This window comes from Heterocephalus glaber, unplaced genomic scaffold (assembly GCF_053883595.1).
Source record: "Heterocephalus glaber isolate CG9 unplaced genomic scaffold, H.glaber_assembly_v1.0 deba00001729, whole genome shotgun sequence".
NCBI classification, from domain to species: Eukaryota; Metazoa; Chordata; class Mammalia; order Rodentia; family Bathyergidae; genus Heterocephalus; species Heterocephalus glaber.
Genome location: NW_028258440.1, coordinates 1,301,069 through 1,324,727, shown reverse-complemented (window position 1 = coordinate 1,324,727; position 23,659 = coordinate 1,301,069). Strand labels below are relative to the sequence as shown.

The following is a 23,659-nucleotide window of genomic DNA, read 5'->3' as shown; positions in this document are numbered from 1 at the left end:
CCACTGTCTTCCGTTTGCCACAGAGCCAGCCAAGAACAAATGCTGTCTATTCAGTATTTACCTAGTAAGGATCTAAGTTCTGCTCAGCCACAGAACCCTAGTTGCTGGAGATCCTGAATTTTCCAATGTCCTGGCCCATTAATTCTAATTTGGATGTCGTGGACCAGATGCATTTTTGATTTTGGCAAATTTGATCTTCAGAAAACGAAACACTCAACTGATGACCATGTTGGAGTTGCACTGCAAACCTATGATTGAGGGTATGCAGCTCTACTACAGGCTGAAAATCCCATATCCAAAATGCCTGAGAAGTGCTTTGGATTTCATGTTTTTTTTCCAATTTCAGAATATTTGTGTGTACGTAATGAGATATCCTAGGGATGGGACACATGTCTAAAGATGAATTTCATTTATGTTTCCTAGATACCTTATGCACATAGCCTAAAGGTAATTTCATACAGTACTTTTAGTACACCTGCATTTTGACTGTGGCCTGTCACATGAGGTCAGTGTGGACTTTTCCACTTGTATTTTGGACAATTTGAGATTTTCAGATTAGGGATGTTCAACCTGTACTTCATGGCCATTTGACAGACATACCTTTCTACTCACAGCATCCGGAGAGCTGAGACTGGGTGCTGGCATGTCTGACAGGAGGAGAAGACTGGCTAGGATAAGGTGACACAGCTAGCCATGCCCAAGAACCCTGAAAGGTCTTCTCTGCGGAAGCAGAACTGCCATTTCTGTTGTCCTCTCTTACAATCAATTGCTGAGTCCCAGAACCAAGGCTACAGTCTGAGCCCTGAACCATCAGAAAGAAACACATTCAGCAAGTCCTGACCTAGTGGCAGTGATGGGCGTGGGCAGAGGGGAAAAGCCTACTACTGCCAGCGTGGCAGTCTCAGAATAGTTCTACCATCCACAGGCCCAAGCCTGGCACTGTCACACTCTAGTTGCCAGCAGTAAACTAAAGATGAAGAATAATAAAGCAAGGGAGAGGTGAACTGAAGTGTCAAAGACTCCCAGCCCAAGGGCCCCAGTAGCTGCAGGTGCCCTCAGCTTCTGCACTCTTTGCACCTGCTCTGCTGTAAGAACAGGGGACCTATTGTGTGAGGCTGTGCGCTTGGAGGTGCTAAGCAAGTGAGAAGTGACTCTTTTCATCAGAAAGTAGCTGGGGTTCCAGGAAAACTTTACTAAGCCAAATAAAAGTGATTGTAAAGCACTTGGTAAAATATAAACGACTACATAGAGACTTAATAAAAGCTCACAGCAATGCACACAAGGACAACTAGGTCAAAATTATCCAAGCTCTCTAGCCTGGAGGGTCTTGGAAAAAGTAAAAATTGGCTTCCTCCTTCTAGTTTTCTCAGCCACTTTGTATTCTTCGGCTCTTACCTGCCCTTCAGCCCTTGGCACTTCTCTAGATGTATCTCTCCCATCACTGACACATCTCTGTGGCTAGAGGACTTCTAATTTTCATTCTGGGCAGTTGTGTCAAATACTATTTGAAGCAACAGACATTGAATTCCATTTCTTTTGCTCAGAAGCCCCATTGCAGCTATGCGATGCTATAGGGGAGACATTTTCTTTAAGTTTTAATTATGTGAATTTCACCCCTCTAGTCTTTCATATCAGAAACCGAGAACGAGTCTGACAACATCCAAACAGCCAACCCACCTCCTTCCCTGTAGCCCCAACCATACCTGGAAGAGTAAAATGAAGAGCTCACTGGTGTCTTAATGAGAGTGATTATACCCTGGGGCTCCTTTTCAATCACTTTCACTTTGGTCTATTTGGAAAGCCATCTGGGACAGAACTGGAAATTCAAAGTCATTAAGGTTCCTTTGTGGCATTCCTCCCCTTTTAGATTCCTCTCTCCCCCTAAAAAAATCTCAACATAGGATAGCATAGGCTAACAGAGATGGAAGGAGCTTTAGAAAACATTTTGTCAAATTCCTTCATTTTATTAAAAAGAAAGAAAGAAAGAAAGCAAGCAAGCAAGCTAAAGGACAGTGGCTTGTCCAAAATATCAAACCACAGTAGTGCTAGGGTCCATATTTGACTCTTCGCCTAGGGCTTAAGGGGGCTCTTTTGCATTGGCTCCAAAGTTCCCCATGCATGGCATTATTATAAGAGCCATGGTAAGAGCCATGCATGCAGAGGAGGCTGGTTGGAAGGCTAGCCTTAGAAGCAAAGGAAGGTTATCCTCTAGCAAGGGTCTGGAGTATCTCTAAGGCAAAGAGCTCCTTCTTCCAGGGGATGCCCGCTGTCACTCCTGAGAGGACTCAAGAGCAGAGAAGTATGGCGGGAGATGAGGGAAAGGTACTACTCCTCTTGTGGGTCTGGAGCTGGGAGGAATCAAGGCAAGGACGGGATTTAGCAGCACAGATCTGAGAAAAGCAGGCTAGAACCCCCATTCTGGGTCTGCTGGACTAGAAATTAAGATAAGTTCTGAACACATTCTCATCCAGAAGAGGAAGGAGGCAGAAGAGTTTTGAACCTGGAAGGAGAGAAGCCAGGCGTCTGGTAGGCAGGGTAATGTACTAGGTAAGGGCTTGGACTGGCTGTGTTTAAATCCCATCTGCCTAACTTATTAGTGCTGTGCCCTCTGGTAATTTACTTAATCTCGTCAATAAAATCTGAAAACTGGAGGTACTAATAATATTCAACTTAAAGGCTGTTGTGATAATTAACTTAGTTAATACCTGCAAAGTTCCTAGCACAGCGCCTGGCATGCACTAAGATAATGGCTATTATTAAAATTAACCACCTCTACTAGTTCAGTCCTGCTTTCTGTAGTACGACTGCATCACTGGGCCTGGGGAGCGCAAATACAAGAGAGCACTGCTCAGGATGCTTCAAGGAAGAAAAGGGGAGCAGAATTAAGAAGTGAAGGCAGATAAACCAACAGAATGAGTGGTCTGCAGCTTCCCCAGCTCTTCCCCATCCCTCCAATGTGATATCCCTACAACTGCATTTTTCCCCCATATTTAGGAGCTGCTAGAATCACAGGCTCCAAAAGGTAACAAACTGTCCCTGGTTTGCCTGGCCTGAGAGGTTTCCTGGGACTCGGCACTTTATCTGTGGAAACTCCCATGCCAACTGGAACAGATGGATCACTGTAGAGGCCAGAGGGTGTTTGCTGTTTGAGATTATTATTTGTTAAACTAGAGTGCAGAACACTGCTGCTAGATGCTACCCACTGGGGTTTGGAAAAGCTGGGTTATCAAGAAGCCATGCAGAGGGATTTTTAATGGGACTTTCTTCATGTCTATGAAGAAAAAAATAAGAGAGTTTCTTAAATAAATAGGCTTCACCAAGGGACCATTAGCCAATCTGAGGATGGTGATCTTCAAGCAGGACAGTCACACAGCAGCAGCCTCATTATCAATGATTCTCATTTGTTTGCTTTGATTCTCTGATACATGCTGTCTTTTTCCCAAGTTCAATTCCCAGCACTATTATATGCAGTTGAAAGTAACAAACGTGCATTTATTTTTAAATGGTCTGTCACTCAGACTTTCCATTAATTTAAACTGATTTTACCAATCTCCCAAAGTATTTCCTTATCCAGAGCCAACTGGTTTATACAACAACACGGGTTGACTTGTTTAAAAATAGAATTTGTGGGGATAGGTGGATTTGGTTAAAGAAAAAAAAAATGTAAAGTAGTATTTCTGGAGTGATTCACAGAGAGAGAAAGCTGCTCAGGATGCTGCTGAATAGACAGCAGCAGTTTGTAAAGAGAATCCAGCAATGCTGTGTTCACTATCCAGTACACAGTTCATCTATTCTGGTAGAACGTCTCCCATATGGTATCTACTCTTTTACATTAAAATCTAGTTTTATAATTTTGAAAGATAAAATCTAGCTTTATAATTTCTGGGATGTGTGGGGGGATTGAACCCAGGAACCACAGAGCTATATCCCCAGCCCTTTTTTATTTTTAAATTTTGAGATAGGGTCTTGATAAGTTGCTCAGGCAGGATTTGAACTTGCAATTCTCCTGCCTCAGCTTCCCAAAGTACTGGGATTGCAGGTTTGTACCATAGCACCCATCTCACATGCATTTTCTTACTGAAGGCTTATAACAACATTTTGAGGTAGGCAGGGGAAGCATTACTTTTACCATTTTTCTGAAGGAGAAAAGAAAGTACTGAAGGTTTAAGTAACCTGTCCAACACACACAAAGTTAGTAGGTCAGTTACCCACAAATCTGTGTGTTGGTTTACCCACCAAATACAGGAAAAATCCATGAAGAGTTTACACTACAACTAAATAATAAGATATATAGGTAGAAGATATACAATTTGTCTTCAAGGAGCTGGTGGAAGATTACAGACATGCAAAGTTTTTCAATAAAGAGTAACTGCAGATATGCTAGGGAGAAGTCGAGGAGCTAGGAGACTAGGGCACGAGAGACAGAAGGATTCAGAGTTCTCAGAAAAGGTGACATTAAAGATCAGTAAGGGTAAGTCAGCCCAACAGCTAGGCCTCATCTTAGTCCTTCCTGATAGTATTTTAAAATTAGCTTCAGAGCTTCTGTTCTTGCAGAGTACAACCTCCTACTTGTCACTCCAACCTAAACTGCTGCACTGCTACCTTGAATGGAAGCATTTTACTCTGGCTCCTGCTGAACAAAGAGTCATCCGAGCCCTGGACTCAGAGCTGTGCCCAGAGTCAAGAAGAAAGATGACAAAATGGGCAAACGAGGGACTCAAAACAAGGAAGAATTCATTTGGGTGGCTTTTAAGATCCATCTGACCATGTGTATCATTAAGATATAATGGGGCAGGCCGGGGATTTAGCCCAGTGGTTCCCTCACCTGCCTTGCAAGCGCAAGGACCCGAGTTCGATCCCCGGTACCAAAAAAAAAATATATATATATATAATGGGGCAAAAGGTAGGACGCTCCTATGACACTTGAGCTACAAATTAAAATGCAAATTCCTTCACATGGAAATGAAACTACATTATGAAGGAGACAAACCCAAGGATCAAAGCCACACTTACATAAAATAATAAAATTCACTGGCTTGAAAACTTGGGAAATCATGCCTGATTTTAATGATTGCTCTCCTTTTCCACAAAGGCTACCCAAAGGTGACAGAAAGGACTTCAGAGTACTCAGCAACTAGATGTGACCTGTAATTAGACTCATCCTAGTTTCTAGTGTAATTCAAGATTACCCAGCTCAGTCACTATAAAGAAGTTCTGGAGGAATGGTTTAAAATGGCTTTGCTATGAAACAAGATATTGAAGAAGAAGACTCTTAGTTGAAAATCACTCTCCTTTAGTTCCCAGTGGGCCCCGATGCTCACAATTTATACTGACCTGGTCCAAGGATAGGAATTTTGATGTTTTTGCAGGAGAGAAAGGCAATAAATATGAGAGGAGGCAGATAAGGTTGTTGTTAGTTAATGGGTCATCAAAGGGAACTAAAATCAGACCTATCTCTGTCTATCTTCCAAGTAAGATCTGCAAGGGCTGTTTTCGTAAGCCTTTTTGGGCATGTGTGGTGCTGGGGATGGAATTCAGAGCCTCTTGCCCACTAGGCAAATGCTTGACCATGGAACCAAACCTTCAGCCCCAATAGGCTCCTTTAAGACATGGTAATCATAACTACCACTTTCTGAGGGCCTAGTACTTCCCAAATGCTATCCCCGTCACTTCACAATCTGCCTGAATCTGCTTAACAATCTACTAAGCAAGAAATTACTAACCCCATTTTAAAGTGGGCAAACTGGGGTTCAAAGAGAAAAAGATATTTTGTAATGGAGCAGGAATTCCAGCCCTGGCTTAGGGACTTAAACATTCTGCACTCATGGTTATCATGTAACTTTGAAACTTATCTTTGTGTGCTTTTTGTTAACCCTCAACTCTTTGGCTATGTTTTTTTCTTTATCAATAACAATCATCAGAGAAGCTCAAGTAATATCTTGTACTTGCTTAAGTATAGGAGGAAAAGGCAAAAAAGAGAAGAGAGGAATTTCTCTCAAATAAGCCACCAAAACCCTGGGGCAAGAACTGGGCCCAGCAGCTAGACAGAAGTGGCACCTGCCAGCCATTTCCTGAAGAGGAGAAAAACCACCCCCACACCCCCACAAGCACAACCACAATAATCACAATAGCCAGCTGGGGTCTGAAAGCAGTGCCACCAGCAGGAAGCTCCTAAGAAAGAGGCTTCCCTGAAATAGCTCTCCTTGTCCTTCACTCTCCAAGTCCCAAGAGTCCATTTTCTGCGGTGCTTAGTGAGTGACCACTGGAAACAACTCTTCTGAATCAGAGTAATTAGAAAAATGTGTCAGGGGATGTTACTGTTTGTGAAGGTCAGAGGCATTCTGACAAAGTGACACTGACCTCACCAAAGGAAGGCCACCATCTGCCTCATCAGTAAAAGGTCAGGCGACTCATGACACATAGAAAGAAGCCTTGTTTCCATCAGTTCTCCACCTAACTTCCATGCTCTCTGAGGGGACAGATTTTTAATTTCTATACATCTACCAGAATGTGTACAGCCCAACACAATGGGCTTATGTTGTATCCATCAATGATGCTGATATCACCTGAACATTCTAGGAGCTTCTCTTTGGAAACCCCACTTAAAGCTTCTTTGAATGTCACAAAAGTAAACAGCTTTGTTATTTCACCCTCTTACTCCAAGGGGGCCCCAAATGGTGTAAGTCTGCTTGATCAGTCATCCCATTCAGTAGTTTGGTTCCCAAAGACCCACAGATATTTCCGAAAAGTGCAGTTTACGTTTAGAGGAAGAATCACTTATATCTCTTCATCTCTGCTCTGGACATTTCCCTTGCTTGCTCAACCATGCTATAATGGCAATGATAACATCAACAACAGCTGTCATATGTCCAGTGCCTATGTGCCAGAATGGATCATGACAACAGTAGGCATCATTACTCTTCCTTGCAGAATTTGATGTTATAATAAACTGCTCAAAGTGCACAATTAGTGTCTGAATTAAGAGTAAAAGCTCCATCTGGATCTTTCTAAAGACTGCGCTGTACCCAACGTACACCAAGCACCTGGCTCACATTTCCTAATCTCTTTGGGTCTTCTCACTATGATCCTGAGTCTGAACCCCTGATGATGACCTGGCTGAGAAGGAGTCAGGTGCAGACTGCAGGGACCAGTTATAAGACTGCAAGTCTTCCCCACAAGAAGGTGCAGAAAAAGTATTTGGAAGGCTGGAAGGATTAATAAAGTCAATCAGTGACCTGCCAAAGTACCTTCTTTGCTTTGAAGAACCAATAACACAGAGGAGGGACAGAAGTTCTCATATGTTAATTAAATAACTTCTTAAAAGCAGGTATTATCTTCATGGCCCACCACTTAAGCTTTCCAGGCCAAAACAGAAGAAATCTGTTGCATGGAGCAGTGACAGTAGAAGACATGCCTTTTCCAATCATTACAATCACCTTACAAAGAGATTATTAGGAGGGAATGTTCATTTGTTGACAGTCCAGATATGTTAGGACCTACGTTGGAGGTCTCCAAATGCTCTCTGTATAACAAAATTATCCAAGTAAGCCCGGAAAGAGCTGACACTGTGTACTAATAGGGTACAATTTGCTTAAAGTAACAGGCCAGCCAGCCTTCAACAGGTGGTCTACAGACATCAGTATTGTGCTATGAGAACATGTCTTCCTGCCACTCAGGACATGACAGTCGACCGAGTAGAGCCCATCCTGAATGTGGGACATGCTATTAAGTCATCAGTCAGCAGGATAAGCTGTGCTTTTTCTCACTCAATACTAAAGGTAAAGCTACTGTATGTGACACCATAATCTTAAGGCATAAATGTCACTGTATTGTTATGGAGTAGGTCCTGATAAATAGTAGTCACTAAGGACTACTTTTATGAGAAATTGGTGATGAAAGATATACCAATCTGAGCTCTTAGGCAGATTAATACTTGGAAGTACCCCCAAAATGTATTTGTCTTTCCCTACCAGGATTTTTTAGAATCCTTAGCTGCCATCAGTATTTCATGCTATATCAAATTGAGTCATTTTCTGCAAAATTCATTTCTCCTTCAAAGCCTTTTCATGACTTATCTAAGGTAGGGAGAATATATAAACTGCCATACTAGCAAGCAGACTGATACTGCAGTACTTTCATTTTAGGCCATACACTCAGGCTAACTAACATGATAATTCTCCAAATTAGAAAGAATTAAGTGTTGTGTTTTCTGCATCCAGGAAAAGGACCAAGAACTGTGTAGATGGACAGTGATAAACCAAATACTAAAGCCCTACTTGGTCCCCTCTTCGTCCTACCAAATTTTCATAAATAGAATTTCTTACAGAATAGAGGGCCAAGGACGAACTAGTCATGAGAAGAGAACTGGGAGGTTGAAGACTGAACTCTTGGTTTTTAACCCTCAAACCATCCCGGGGCTGTTGAGAAGAGCTACTGAGCCTCAGCGTCAGCATGATTTTAATCTGACTTGTGACTAAGTAACCTCTGACTCAGTTGTCACGATGGCCTGACTCATCAACACTAAATGTTATTTCCATTACCCATCATTTATTTTCCCTGTAGCTTCTTGCTCTTGACTAAGTATTTTATCTTATAGATTTGTTCCTCTGTTACTGCTCTTTTTTTTTTTCAGAAGTGCTGGGAGGTGAACCCAAAGCCTCACACACATACTAGGCATAGTACTCTTACCATTGAGCTACACCTCAATCTGCCCTCATTACTGCTTTCATTGGCTGTCTCATTATTTAAAATTATATGTACTCTGCCTTGAGCCCTTTGGAGAAAAGCCACACTATAAATCTAAAACTAATTCCAAACAACAAATAATAAACAGCCTACATTAGCAGTAGAGCGTAAGAGCTATGTATAGCAACTGCTGCATACCACTGGCCTCTTCTGATGCAACTGTAATGAGACTTGCTATATATATATATATATATATATATATATATATATATATATATATATATATCTGAATATGTACACACTCCAGCATGCAGATCTTTACTTAATTCCTTTACCAGCAGATAGAAGACCTGGAGGTCTTTTCCCTCTTGTTATATAAACCTGCGAAAAATTTGCTAGTGCTAGAAATCTGCCCTCTCCCCAGATTCCTCAGAGCACAGTATCCTTAAAATAACTACATTGTAAAATAGAATCAAGTATTTTTCGTTGTTTTTCATAGATCATAGGGAGAAGAAGAGATTTCATTCACTCCAGTTTTTTGCACATATCAGGAAGTGAGTGTTAAAGCTTTTCTTGTTCAGTTCTTCTTGCTGATATACCATAGTCTATATCCCTCCAGCTCAGCAGAAAAGAGAAAAAATAGTCTCCTTACTCCACTTTTTTCAAGCATCCATAAGGTTCTGAGACAAGAACAAAACACTTTGAGAACTAAAATAATTTCTTTGCATATCTTCATATCCACCTTTCTAAGTATACAGAGAAATCCTGGAGAGGCATTATAAACATTAGAAAACTTAGCTGGTCCATGAAAAGAAGAGAGAGACTGTGTGTGTATAAAATTTCTCAGGTGAAATAAAAGGTAAAATTGTGATGGAGAAGATGCATCTTAACAAAATGAGCTCCTTGCAGGTCTCGGGAAGAACTTATGAGTGTCCCAGGGTCATCCTGAGAAAATACAAGATGAATACGGATTCATAACAGACAGAAGTATCTATGTTGAACTGTTAGCCAGAAGACAAGGGCACCATCCTGGAGCTGACATCTGGATCTAGGCCCATCCAACCCAGCAACATCATGAATGAGCAGCGTGAACAACTAAGGCAGGCTCAAAAGGAGAACTAAAGCATCATACCACAAAGTCAAGTACAAGTGGTTGTCTACATATGGATGGTTGTACCTCCAAGCCCCAGAAGGTGTGCTAACTGTAGGAGAGGCCAGATACACACAGGACTGAGAAGAAAATACCTGGGGTAGAATGACTGCTAAGGAAAAGAGAATTGAGTCCATGTGGATGGAGATGTTAGCGTTCAGGTGGTAGCCAAGGATGATGGGGATGTGAGGCCTCAAGGTTTGGCCAACCTGCCTTCAGGGTTAAGGGTGAGCCAAACGGAGTCCAGAAGTAGTGACAGAGGTCTGATGGAGAAATAGCCTCTCAAGATTGACATAAAAAAAAAAGATTGACATAAAAATGGATGAAACACCAATGCATGAATAAATTAAATGTGTTATATATAAAACAAAATATTTGGCTATAAAAGGAATAATAAATGATTGATACATGCTAAAACCTGGATAAACCTCAAAAGTATCATGCTAAGTGAGTAATTCCACTTACAGTAACACCTTGGTTCAAGAACACTTCCGTTTGCAAACAATTTGGTTCGCAAACAAGTGTTCAGCAAAGTTTTACCTCTATTTGCAAACTCTGCTTGGTGACAAACACAACCACAGCCATTTTCTCTACACAAATACAAATGCAGCCATCTTCCTCAAAATCATAAAACAAATTAAGTTCGTCAACCAAGGCACTACTGTATATGAAACATCTAGAATAGGTAAATTCGTAGAGACAACAAGCAAATTGTTGGTTCAAAGGGCTGGAGGCAGGAAGGACTGGGGAGTGATCACTAATGGACACAAGGTTTCCTTTTGGATTGATGAAAATATCTTGGGAAGTAGATAGACATGGTGTTTATACAACATTGTGAATGTACCAAATGCTACTGAATAGTAGACCTTACCATGGTGGATTTTATGTTATGTGTTTTTGCCTTGACACACACACATGTTCAATGAAAATGAATGGAGCCTCTCAAATTCCTCTAAGGAGAACTTTCCCTGGACTTCTGCGCAAAGAGAATGCTTGAATTTCTTTCTTTTCCCTTCTCATTGGGTTCCGAACTCCTCAAAGAGGGCAGGAGCTGGATTCCTATCACTGGATATCCAAAGGCCCTAAATACATAGTAAGAGCTCTTGTGTTGAAAGATCCTGAATTGATAGATGTTAAATACAAAGATAAAACAGCATTTTTTCTCAAACTAGGCTTTACTGAACATGTATGGGTTTAAATAATTTCTCTGTTACACTAATTTATTTATTTATTTAGGTAGTTCTGGGGATAGACGCAAGAGCCACATGAGTTGTACTACTGGGCTATAGCCCCGGCCCTGTGAACATGGATTTCAAGACAAACTTGATTACACGATAAAACTGGCCTTGCAAAGTACAGACCATCCAGAAGAATGAAAATTTCGGCGAGTTATCCAGATACGTGGCCTAACAGTTTTAAAAGGGTGCCTGAGAATGTATTGACCTAAATAGTCACTCTTGATATGGCTATTATAGGGCCAATGCACCCAGAGCCTATATTTACCTATCAGCGAGCCAAGCGTTAACTTATTTCTGTGGGTTCCTCTATTTTTCTCTTGGTCTCAGGGACTCCCCAATTGAAATTCTCTGTAGTTTCACAAAGGGAAAAGCCGGAAGTTTTTCCACCTTTGGCAAATGGAAGGTATGTGGGAGGCTCACATGAAAGAGGATACTTCACATGGGTCACGTCCCTCGCTTATTAAAAGATTTCTCAGCTAAACCATGGAAGCCAAGCAAATGTTATCTCAAGCAAAGATGGAGCGATGGCTGGGAGGCGAGAAAGACAAATGATAGGTGTTAGTGGCACTTCCTGTGAATTTCTATTGATTAACTTTCTAAAAGATAACAACTGGAAGGATGTGAAACGTGGCCTTATTCAGAGAAAATGGATTGCTTAACTCTTCTTCAAGTTGAGTGATGCATACAAGAGAGTACAAACAGTTCTGATAACCCAGTTGTCACAGATAATGCTCAGTATTTTCTTCAGCATTGATATTTTCCTTTTTGATCAAGTATCTCCGATGACAAGACTCATTCTGTCACAATTCTTGATTTTCTTAATTTTTCTTGTTTAAAAGTAAAGCGTTTTCAAAAGAATACAAGCACAATTTATAAAAATAACAAAAGTTACAACCCATTTGTCACTATGGAGTAGCAACTGTTACTTAAGGCTAAATTAGATGGGAAGCTTAATGAAAAGGTCTGGAAAGAGGTTTTAACTATAGATGATGCACGAGAGCAAAGCTAATCTTTGTAAATGATACAAATAGAGGGCACACATGTCCTCAGGCTAAAGAACTTCATATTATTAAGTGTATATTTCTGAGGAAATTTTTTCAAAGAAATCTAGTTTGACACTATTCCCTAGTCTCATCATTGCATTAGGTCAGTAACACAAGTACAGGTTAATTATAACCCAAGGTTACTAACCAAGGGGGAGTCGCTTCCTGGATTATATTACCCTTATTCTGTGTGCCAACATGTTTATTTTTTTCCTCTTCCTTCTTTCTCCCTCCTTCTCTTCTTTGTTTCCTTTCTTTCCTTGATAGTATATGTCAACAATAGGAGTTGCTTTGAAAGAAATAGATTTTTCAGAAGTAAAAATTAAAGACTTTGTAATAACAAATTACCTCTGTATTGCAATATATCTTATTACTTTGTTCAGCCCCCTAAGGTATTTAAAGTTAGCAAATTAAACAGAAAAATTCAGTTAACAGGGGCTGAGGTGTAGCTCAGTGGTACAGCACTTGCCTAGCATACATGAGGCATCTGCAGCAGCACACAAAATTTTTTTTTTCAGTTTTTTCTTTGGTGAAAAGTGCATTTGGTTAACTTTTAGACTCAGGCTTTGGATTATGCTAGTTGATAGAAGAGAACTTTCTTGGTTGTAGGACATCTTTCACAAAAGTATACGGCCATGAAGTAGTTAATGTGAACAAAATTCAATAAAAATTTCCACTAATTCAAAATACATAGGCCTGGGAAGATCCTCTTGAATTAAGTAAAACTAGATCAGCTGATTTTTCCCCCTTAACCAATAGAAGATGTATTCAGCATGGTTGCATTTTCTTTAAACAATTACTGTACACCAATGAAACCAATATTGCTGCTTGATACACAGTAGGTGCTTAAGTGTTCCTTAAATGAGTAAATGAATGAATGAACACATTCATAAATTTATTTATTGTGAATTAAAATTTCTTTTTAAATAAGAAACCATGTTAGAAGATATGCTACTTAAGTACTCAAGAATTGTTCATTTTTCACCATATTAACTCAAGAATGGAAAAGTCACTGAGGTAGTTTGTTGTCAAGTTTATATAAGAACCACATATTTGGGCTGTATTTTCTTTTTAAAATGATACAGTGTTTGTTTACACCAATTTAAAAATAAAGTTGAATAAATCAAAGACCAATTGCTTTTCCCTGGCTATTAAAAATATTGAATAAAAGGTAAGTATGTTTTTATGATTCTACTTAGTATCTCATGAGCTTTTGGGATGACAAATACACACTAGTTCTCCAGAATGGAGTAGGTTGCATGAGACCATGAATCTTTCCAGTCTGGTTCACATTTGCTACAGGGAAGTCTGTCACCATGCAACTTCGGTGTCTCAGCCAGGGTGGCATGCAACCCCATTTTCACTGCCCCTGTCACTAAAGCAGCCTTGACAAGAAACATGCTATTTCAGACATGAATTCCTTCTTGTATTGAGAGTTAGAGGGGGAAGGGAGGGGAAAAAAGAGAAGTACAGTAACATGCCAGTCTCCTAGGGGCTTTAAATTTATGGCCTTACTTAAGAGAATTAACAGGCACAACAGCCCTGCTAGTTGCCCTTCCCTTACCAAGGAAAACCTTGAGACTTTCAAGGTTAAATGCTTCAGGCAAGGCCATGCACCGGAAGTAGCAGGATCGAGATGCAAACCCCAATATATCTGACTCTAGAGCCTTCCTATGTCCATAATTTTGCATTGTGAAGAAATTTGATTCAGCATCTCATGTCCTGGAGCTGGGGCCCACTAAAATGTAGGCTCTTCAAAGCCAATAACTTGCCTTTTTCACCTTGCTCTATGCTTAACATACAATATCTCAAAACAAACATTGAAAGTATCAATGAATGAATAAATAAGGAGAAAACAGACTATCAGAGTTGGAGGGGACCTAATCCAACCATCTCATTTTTTTAATGGAGAAACCAAGGCCTAGTGAAATCAAGTCACTTTCATTACGTTAAGATATTAATTAGTGAAAGACTTGGATCTTGATTTCAGGTCTTTTTTGCATTCTTCTCCATACCGTCCCAGTACACGTACAAATGGTTTTCCAAGCATGCTCATCAACTCCAAGTGGTTTAATAAGCATTCCACTCTCTTCATTTAATTTCTTAATTGCAAGTGATTCCTCACACATGCAAGGCAATGAAGGTTAGCCCACAAAAAGGAAAATTCTGCGAGAACTGGGAGTATTGTCTGTTTTGTTCAGTTCAACATGCCTGGCACTTAGTGCTCAGTAAGTATTTGCTAAATAAATGAAATAATTTCCTTGTCGGTGGTGAGAAAATTCTTCAAAGATGATCATAGTTAGCATAGACTGTACTAATAGATCCTCAAATGATCAAATGTTTCAGTGAAATTGCTCAGTGAAATGGTATTACTCTTTCTCTATCCTTTCCTTTTAACTCCAACTTCTTCTGTAAAATGGGAAAAGATAACAGTATACATTTCATAGAATTTTTGCAAAGATAAAATAAATACATGCAAAGTCCTTTGCATGAAGCATAATACATAGTTAACTTGCAATACGTGACAGCTATTAGCATGAATATGATTTCTTCAAATAAAATTAAGGGATCACAAATGAGGAAAGAAATGCAAACACACGAAAAAGAGTTGTTTTCCATTTTCTCATATTAATCCCATTCCCTTCTATCCTTTCCCCTAGCCCTCCCACTTCCTTCCCCTTTGCCCCTTTTCTTCCTATTTCACATTATCTATTATACATTTTAGTCCTTGTTTACACTTTCAGTTTCTCACACCAGAGAAACTATTCGGTATTTATACATGTGTGTCCTGTTTATTTCACTTAAGAGTATTGCCTCAATGTGCATCCACTTAGCTATAAATGTCTCTAATTTCTCATTTTTTATGGCTGAGTAGTACTCCATTTTATAAAAAAGCCACATTTTCTTTATTCAGTCTCCAGTTGATGGGCATTTGGGCTGTTTCCAAGTTTTAGCTATCACAAACTGTGCCACTATGAACATGGGCGCACATATATCACTGTGGTATGATTCTTTTAATTCTTTGGGGAAGATCCCCAGCAGTGGAATAGTGGGGTCAAATGGGACTTCCAGTCCTAGATCTTTGAGGTATCTCCATGCTGATTTCTCTTTGTAAATAGGGAGGAATGGAGGGGTTGAAGGGAGGGCTGGGCAAGGGTGAAAAATAAGAACCAAGAAAGATTATGTAAAGGTGCAAATTTCCAATGATGAATGTCATTATATTGTATACCTAAAATGTACCAATGATTAGAATGAATAATCGATCATGTAAAATAGGAAGAAAAGGTCCAAAGGGGTAGGGGTAGTGGGAGGGGCAGGGGAAAGGAAAGAAGGGAAAGGAAAAATGCTGAGAAATGGAAAAAATGGAAATAAAGTCTTTGTAAATAGGGAAGGGTGGAGGGCTTGAAGGGAGGGCTAGGAATGGGGAAAAAATAAGAACCAAGATGCACTATGTAAAGGTACAATTCCCAATGAGAAATGTAATTGTGTTGTATACCTACAATGTACCAATAAAAGAATTTAAGAAAAAAAAAGAGTTGTTTTATGCTTTACACTTTGTAACATGTCCCTGGGTACATACTTTTTTATATGTTCAAAGTTCCTAACTTCTATAAGCGCTATACATCATACATAGCATCTGTCCCATCATACATGCTCACTTTTGTTTAAGGCACTGAGCATTAAGCCCACGGCCTTCGCACCGACCTACAAGCCCAGCCCTTTTCAGAATGTTAAAATTTTGTGACAAGGTCGAGCTAATTCACTAAGTTGCTCAGGCTGGGTTTCAACTTGCAATCCTCCTCCCTCAGCCTTCCAGGCTGCAGGGATTACAGGTGTACACCACCACACCAGGGTTTTACGTATGTTTTGTATAGAAGTTCTCTTGTGGAATTAATTGAGGTAGGTAATTAACCTTCAGACAAATATATGATGATGATTATACCTCAAATACTGCTATATTTAACTTTAAAATGGTTACCTCTCCACAAGTTCTTGTCCATTCCAGCACAGGGTGTCGTTTTCAGCCACAGGGCTATGGCTGCAGATGTAGCCAGGCAAAGCACTATAGAAGCTGATGAAAGATTTCAACTTCTGAATTAGTTCCCTGAAAGAAAAACAAAACATCGGCGTGTAAGAGGAGAGTAAACCCAGTATGAGAAAAGTTAAATTTCCTTATCAGCATGACAGAAAGGCTCTGCCATGCTGATTAGAGCAATAAATGATTTTTAAAGACATTCTTGGCTATGAGGCTACAAATTAGTTTTTTAAAAAAATCAATAAAATGATATTAGGGGAAAAATGTTGCCTGCCATATAAGGTGCTGTTCTTATCAGAAGGATGATTTAATTCCAACATCCATTTTCTAACATGTTCAGCAGCTTCTATTTTTTGTTCAAAATGATGTTATCTACATTCTCAAAGGTGCTGATTACAAGGCACACTGGAGCGCCACACATCTTTTGGTTTCTGAGTGTAATTGAGTGCATTGATTATAATTTACAACGCTATTACCCTGGAGATAGCCCCTTTCCATACAGGATCTGGCTAATGGTTGCAGATCAGAATCACAGGGTGCTCAGAACAGCATAAGCTCTATGAAATTTTTCTGATAATACAGTCAGAGAAACCCACATTGCTAGAGGAGGAAGGTTTCTTTGTTCTTTGTCTGTATACTGTGGTTCTTGTGAGGTGATGGGAAAGGAAAATGGTCTAATATATTTTATTATTTGTTTGCTGCTGTTTTTATACTGTTTATGATAAGACAAGCAGGAGAACATACTGTATATGAAAATGTGTATAAACACACACATAAATACTTGAAAAATTTCATGCCTATTATGTACATGGACACACAAGTGTACATATTATACAAAGTAAGATTCCACAGAGTAGAGGGAAGTGAGTATGTTTAGAGGAAATGCTTAAATATCTATGTAACAGATGTTCAGTGGTAAGCAAACAGAAATAAAATATAGTTTCCTTGCTAAGGCAGTGCTCCTGATAGAAAATTAAAGTATTCCTAACATCCAAGACTGTAAGTATACCCAGTTTTTGGAAATTCTGGTTAGAGAATTTTCTGGCAGTGGTGTAAATCCTTAAAAACTGTCTGCAACTGTATTCCTCTCATTTCCTCTTCCCCTCCTTCTCAACCCTCATCCTTGTTCCCTTGGACCACTTCCCTATTGGACACATACAGGATTCTAATAACTCCAGTCAATGTAAGCATTATATGGCATGACGTGAGCTAAGACAAATAATATCAATAGGAATGAAAAAGCTGATAGGAGGAGGTGGGGGGAGATTAGGAAAAAAACCTGTAATGTGCGATGTAACCACTCCTCAAGATGATTGTAAACTGTGTGAATTGCAAACATGTAATAATAAAATAAAATAAAAAATTTAAAAAATTGTCTGCAGGCTAAGAATGGACTGGCTTGATGTACAGGCCTTTGGAGGAGCCAGACACTTGATTCTCACATGGATATTATTCCAAGTCCTGAGCCCAGAAGTATCTTCTGGGGGTTGTTCCCAGATCTGGCAAAAAGGAAGACTAGTGGAAATGACCTTCTTGCACTTAATGCCATTTTCTAATTTTTTTTAACCACAAAATTATTCATTTCAACTAATGACTTGAGAAAGACCACGCATGAGAGAGAACAAGTAGGAACGCTAGGTCTAGCTCTCAGCACATGTTTACGAAAGCTCATTTCACAGACAGGGTGATGGACAGAACAACCCAAGAAAGGTTACTGGGACATACGTAAATCCTCGTGCAACAGTTACTTCCTGCCGTGCCCATCCTGCCCTCACAGCCTTCTCCTGGTGGAATAGGTCAACATTATGAAAGAGTTTCCCTTAGGCCTCCCCTTACCTTCACACCCACTCTCACTAACATAGCACATAGAGAGAAAAACTGAACCCACAATAAGGCATTCCAAATTAATTTCCCTAGAAGTTGAAAACGAAAGCACCCTGAATTCCTCCCTGCATCTCAACTCTTGCAGTTTTCTTAGTTGGTCATAAACAATCATTGACAAATTGAAGAAGGTCCCAATGAGGTTCGATCTGAATGTCAAGGAGATAAGGGATTGTGATAACCATACCCCCCTTCATTTTTTTGAGACAGGGTTTCTGCTATGTAGTTCAGGCTGATCTTCACCTCATTATGTAGCCCAGGCCAGCCTTGAACTTACAGCGATCCTCCACAGATGTGCACCACCACATCTGGCAAGACTTTCCACTTTAGTATGGAAGGAGACTACCTGGAATGATCAAGATAAATATCTAAGGAAACCACAAAGTATGTGGATGATGTAACATAGTCTGGGTCATCACATTCTAGAACTCAGGGAAACACTTTGAAATCTGAACATGGTAACTTGGAGAAGAAATAAAGGGTCATTCTACTTCAAAGAGTATTAGTTACCTCCAAAGGACATATAGGACGGACATACAAAACTGTAGTCTGAAAACTTACTTATGAATTAGTTATTTTGAATTTAGAACAAAGTTTCATTTAGCAGCCATATTATACTTATGGTTAGGTTCTCAGATCATCTCCTTCAAATCTGTGATAAATAGTAGCTAAGAACATTAATTCTTGAGTTCAACCCAGCTGAGTTTCCAAACCCAGTTACTCCTGTACTTACTCAGCAGTGAAACCTTAGGGCAATTCTAAATTTCTCTAAGCTTTGGTTTCTTTGTCAGTAACATGACGACAATGATTATACCTATCTTAGAAGGTTGCGGTCATGATTAAATGAGACAAGGCATAGATTCCCAGGCGGCATCCACACAAATAAGCACTGGGTCATTCTTTCACAATGGCAGTCATGGCCAATGCTACCATCATGGAGTGTGTAGAATACATATATATATATATATATATATATATATATATGAAATATAATATATATGAGAAATAGATATTATATTCCAGATATATATTATATTCCAGATAAATCTATGCATGCAGGATAATTTTTAAAAATTTAAGTTTCAGATAACTTTGTATTAACAAATTAAAATCCCTCCTCTTTTGAGATGGGTACTAGTAGGTACAACTATTTCTTTTTCCAACAGATTTTCCCTGGTATTCTTTTTTCAAAGACTAGCTAGCTGAAATACACACATGTGCGGGCATGCACACACACACACACACATACACACACACACACACCCTCAGAAAAACGAGCTAGATACTGGGCTGAGTAAACCTCTTGACTAATACTGTACAGCAGTTGAATGGTTTTCCTTTTTCTGAGCCTCGTAGGAAAGTGGTGGTGGTTTTCCCACAAAGATTTATGTCTAAGAATATATGCATCAGATGGGAAGGGCCAAAACGAAGTCAAGTTTAAAAAGACAATCATCAGAGAAATGCAAATAAAAACTACAGTGAGATAGCACTTTACACTCATTAGGGTGGTTACAATGAAAAAGACAGACTACAACAAGTGCTGGTAAGGATGTGCAGAAATTGGAACTCTCACACATTGCTGGGTGGGAATGCAAAATGGTGCAGCCACTGTGGAAAACAACTTGGCAGTTCCTCATGAAGTTAAGCATCGAGTTACCAGATGACCCAGCAATTCCACTCCTAGGTATATATACCCAAAAGGATTGAAAGTAGGTACTGAGACAAGACATATTCATAGCAGCTCTACTGACAACAGCCAAAAGGTGAAATAAGACAAATGCCCACCCACTGATAAATAAATAAAATGTGGTATATACACTCAGTTGAATAATATTCAGACTTCAAAAGGAAAGAAATTATGGCAGCATGGATAAATGTTGAAAATATCACATATACTAAGTGAAAGAAGCCAGTCATGAAAGACTATGTATTATATGATTCCATTTATATGAAATGTCTAGAATAGACAAATTTGTGGAAACATAAAGTAGACTCACAGTTGCTCAGGGGTGGGGAAAATAATAAGATAGAAGAAACAGCTAAAGGGCACAGATTTCTTCTTGAGATGATGAAAATTTTCTAAAATTGTGGTGCTGCACACCTGTGATCCTAGCTACAGGAGAGGCTGAGGCAGGAGAATTACAAGTTTGAGCCCAGCTTGGGCAGTTTAGCAAGATCCTGTCCTAAAAACAAATAAAAGGGTTGGGGATGTAGCTCAGTATTGCAAAAGAATTGTGATGTTGGTTGTGTGAGAATATACTAAAATCAAATGAATTATACATTTTAAGTGGATGAATTATATGGTATGTGGATTATATCTCAATAAAGCTATTACTCCCACCCTTCCAAACACAGGGTAGAGAACAAAATGAGAAATATGTCTCAGAGAAAGAGAGGCTTGTCTAGTTGAGGGCTGCACCTTGGAAGAATGGAAGGAGACAGGAGAGCTTGGGAAAGCAGAGTTGGATGGATATAAACACACAGGTGAGTGACGAGAAGAGAAATTTGTAAGCTGAAACTTCAGCACCATAATAGCTGTAAAAAGTGGTTAAAATCTATTTCTTCATCTTTAAAAAAGTCTTTTGATTTTCTTTTTTATTGTAAAAAATATATGTTCTTAAAAAATAAAGAAAGATGGAAGGAAAAAGGAACATTTGTAGTCCCACCAATCAGGGTTAATCACTATTAGTATTTGGTTATATTTCCTTCTAGACTTTTCTCTTGAGTAAACTTTTACATTTATTTCTTTGAATCCTTTTCTTGACAGATTTGTTCACTGAGTTCTCTCTGCTTCTCAGTGTAAATTATCTCCATTACCAGCTACCTAGAATTAAGATGGATTTGATTAGAAAGGAATCTCACAATAATGAGAGAGGGACAGGGCATGACACAGTGCTAGAGGGCTTATCTAGCATGTAGGAGGCCCTGGGTTAGAGCCCCAGTATGGAGGGAGGAAAAGGGGCTGCTTCTCAAGTAATTCCCAGCCTTGTGGGACAAAGCAGTATCTTCCTCTGGAGAACAAAGAACAGGGCTCCCGCACAGCCAGTGAACTGGCCAAGACCTCAGAGTCCCAAAGGATAGTGTTACAGTGCAGGCCATTCCTTTATGCAAGACCTTCTGCATTACTGTAGGAAAATAAACCTTAGTTTCCAAAAGAAACTCTTAACTCTTCAAAATAAATCCAGACATACTATTTTGGAGGGTAGAAAAATACTTTCTAAACTGTTGGCGAGTCAATGAGCTTTTCAAAGTACAGTGAGCACAGGTGATAATGTCCTTTGACACCATGGCAGCAGAGTGTGACAGGAGTAGTTTACCCCTGCCAAGCCTACTGTGCCTCTCTCATTTCTCCCCTTCTTTGTCTCGACCTGTCATTCCTTCCTAAACTTGCTCCAGCATGGGAATTGAGAGTCTATTTTATTTTTAACTTTTCTTTAATATAGCTTGATATCCCCATGCTTGTAATTTAAAGGGTGACAAGTTGAATATCTTTATTTATCTCTTTAAAGAAAGATGCCTGAAATTAAGTGATGTATTAGTTACTCATGTATGGATCAGTCTAGATTCCTTTTTCTTTGTGCTAATAGTCCCTGACACACGACAAAAAACCTCCACCCATGAATTATGCAGCCTGTTCAATTGTTCCTAGAAAGTCTGCATAATCAGTTGCTTGAGATGGGAAAACAATTTACTGAAGGAAATGTCCTTTGATTCCAATTCCACTTTATTCTAAAACCATACATGCCAAATATAGCACTGACATATAAACAGGGGAGCTGATGGCTCTCACTAAGAATGAACCCAACATTTGCTTACAGCAGTCTGCTCAGGAGAAAGAGTCTCTTTACAGAGGCTTCCATTCCGTGAGTTGAATGTGGAGCTAAAGGACAGGGCTCCTATGCATGCACGAGCATTTTTGAAATATTGTGGCTAGGTGCTCGTGATCTTCCCTGGTGGGCTTCCATCATCCTGGAGAGGGGCATCCCTTTCTTTCGTTGTGGGGGAAGGGACTGCCTTTGCTTTCTTGCAATGATTTGCTTGGGCAGGCATCAAAGCAGTGCTAATTGGAATCCACTGCAAGTAAAAACAGTCTTTCATCCCCCGCTGCAGACCTTGAACTTTTAAAAAATTATTATTAAGGTTCTTTATTTCTTCATGTAAAGTAATATCAGCTCATTATTTATTGGAAACAAAGAGAAGTACATTAAGAAAAACCGAAATGATGCAAGATCATACCTAATTCTGCTGCAAGGAGCTTTTGACACTTTTGATTCCAAACTACAAATTTCTACCATTCTGGAAACGAATATACTTTTTCTCATTCTGTTTCTTTGCCTGGAACACCTTCCTTTTCCTCCTCCTCTGGGCTGAGCTCAAAATTGCCTTTTCCAAGCGGCCTTTCTTGACTCTCCCAGGAGAGTTGCTAAGCTCCCTATCGGTGTTGCTATTCTTTCTCTGTTTTGGTACTCACCCCCAATATATGAACTTACTTATTTGTGTGTCTGTCTTCCTAAATAGACTAGGAGCTCTTCCACTCACTAGAGCCTAACCCTTATACCACACTGCACCTATTGATGATGTCAACAAACGTTGAAAGAAGTGCAGTCCTATTTAGGGCAGAATGACTTATATCAGACCTGAAACTTGTTGATTCACTTAGGACATACCTTGTTGTTTTGTTCACAGGATGAAAGGAACCACTGAGCTTACAAAGCTGCCTACCAAAACCTTGAGAGGGGATGATAGTAAGTTCTGATTCTGGACCAGGAAGCTGAGATCAGCTTTTGTTATTTTCTTTCTAGGGCATTTACTAGTGTCATCTAATCCAATGCTCTTTTAGACCGAGTTAGAGGGGTAGGAGAAGAGGGAACATGCAGGAAGCAGAGGGATGAAACACACACATGTAATTTCACGAGGGTGGGGGACTGTGACTTTATCACGGGTGGGAGTTGAGCCAGCAGCTTAGTATATAAGAGCAGGATGAACAATTCACCTAAAGATATGAGGTTTGGAAAAGGGAAAGGTATTACTTATGTTTTCTACCAAGTAGTATCTGGGATACAAAAATGACAAGGTAAACAACATCCATGGGAAGTGGTGAAGGAGACAGGAAAGTAAAGGAGAGAGAGGATAACAACTGAGTTTGATGAAAATCCTGGACATGAAAGGGGCTCTGAAGTGAATCGCTTCTATTTTGATTGTATTATCTGTGCATCTTATTGAACCCTCCTTGCTTTAAATCTGATGACAGACATTTTCACTAGTGATTCCTTAAAGTAACCCTGAGTCGCATCCACAGGCCACCAGTTGAGTATAAACTCGCCTTTAAATTGAACTAAGTTATCTCTAAGATTACTTGTGTTGCAAACTACCCAGTTGGGGGCAGGCAAAACAAACAGATGCCTTCTGAATGCTACCAGAGGAATCTTACATTTCTTTGGGTGTTGATATTTTAATAAAGCAAAGGGCTTTTCAACTCACATCCCGATTGAGGCAAATTACTCACAATCTTCACAGACTGAATGCTACAATAGGGTTTTTTCTAATTATCCTATTTCCCACCACTAGGATGGAGAATGGGCATGGGTGTGGGGGGTGCTGGAGGCACACATTTTTCTAACAGTGT

The 23,659-nt window shown here is 39.6% G+C and overlaps 1 protein-coding gene across 1 annotated transcript in view; it reads right to left on the bottom strand.

Annotated features, from left to right (window-relative positions):
• Positions 1-23,659, bottom strand: part of Gpc3 (glypican 3) — a 444,489-nt gene that overhangs the window by 136,098 nt on the left and 284,732 nt on the right. Inside the window, exon 5 of the mRNA XM_004860081.3 lies at positions 16,096-16,221. Coding sequence (XP_004860138.1) covers positions 16,096-16,221 — 126 coding nt within the window. The remainder of the gene's footprint in view (positions 1-16,095; positions 16,222-23,659) is intronic.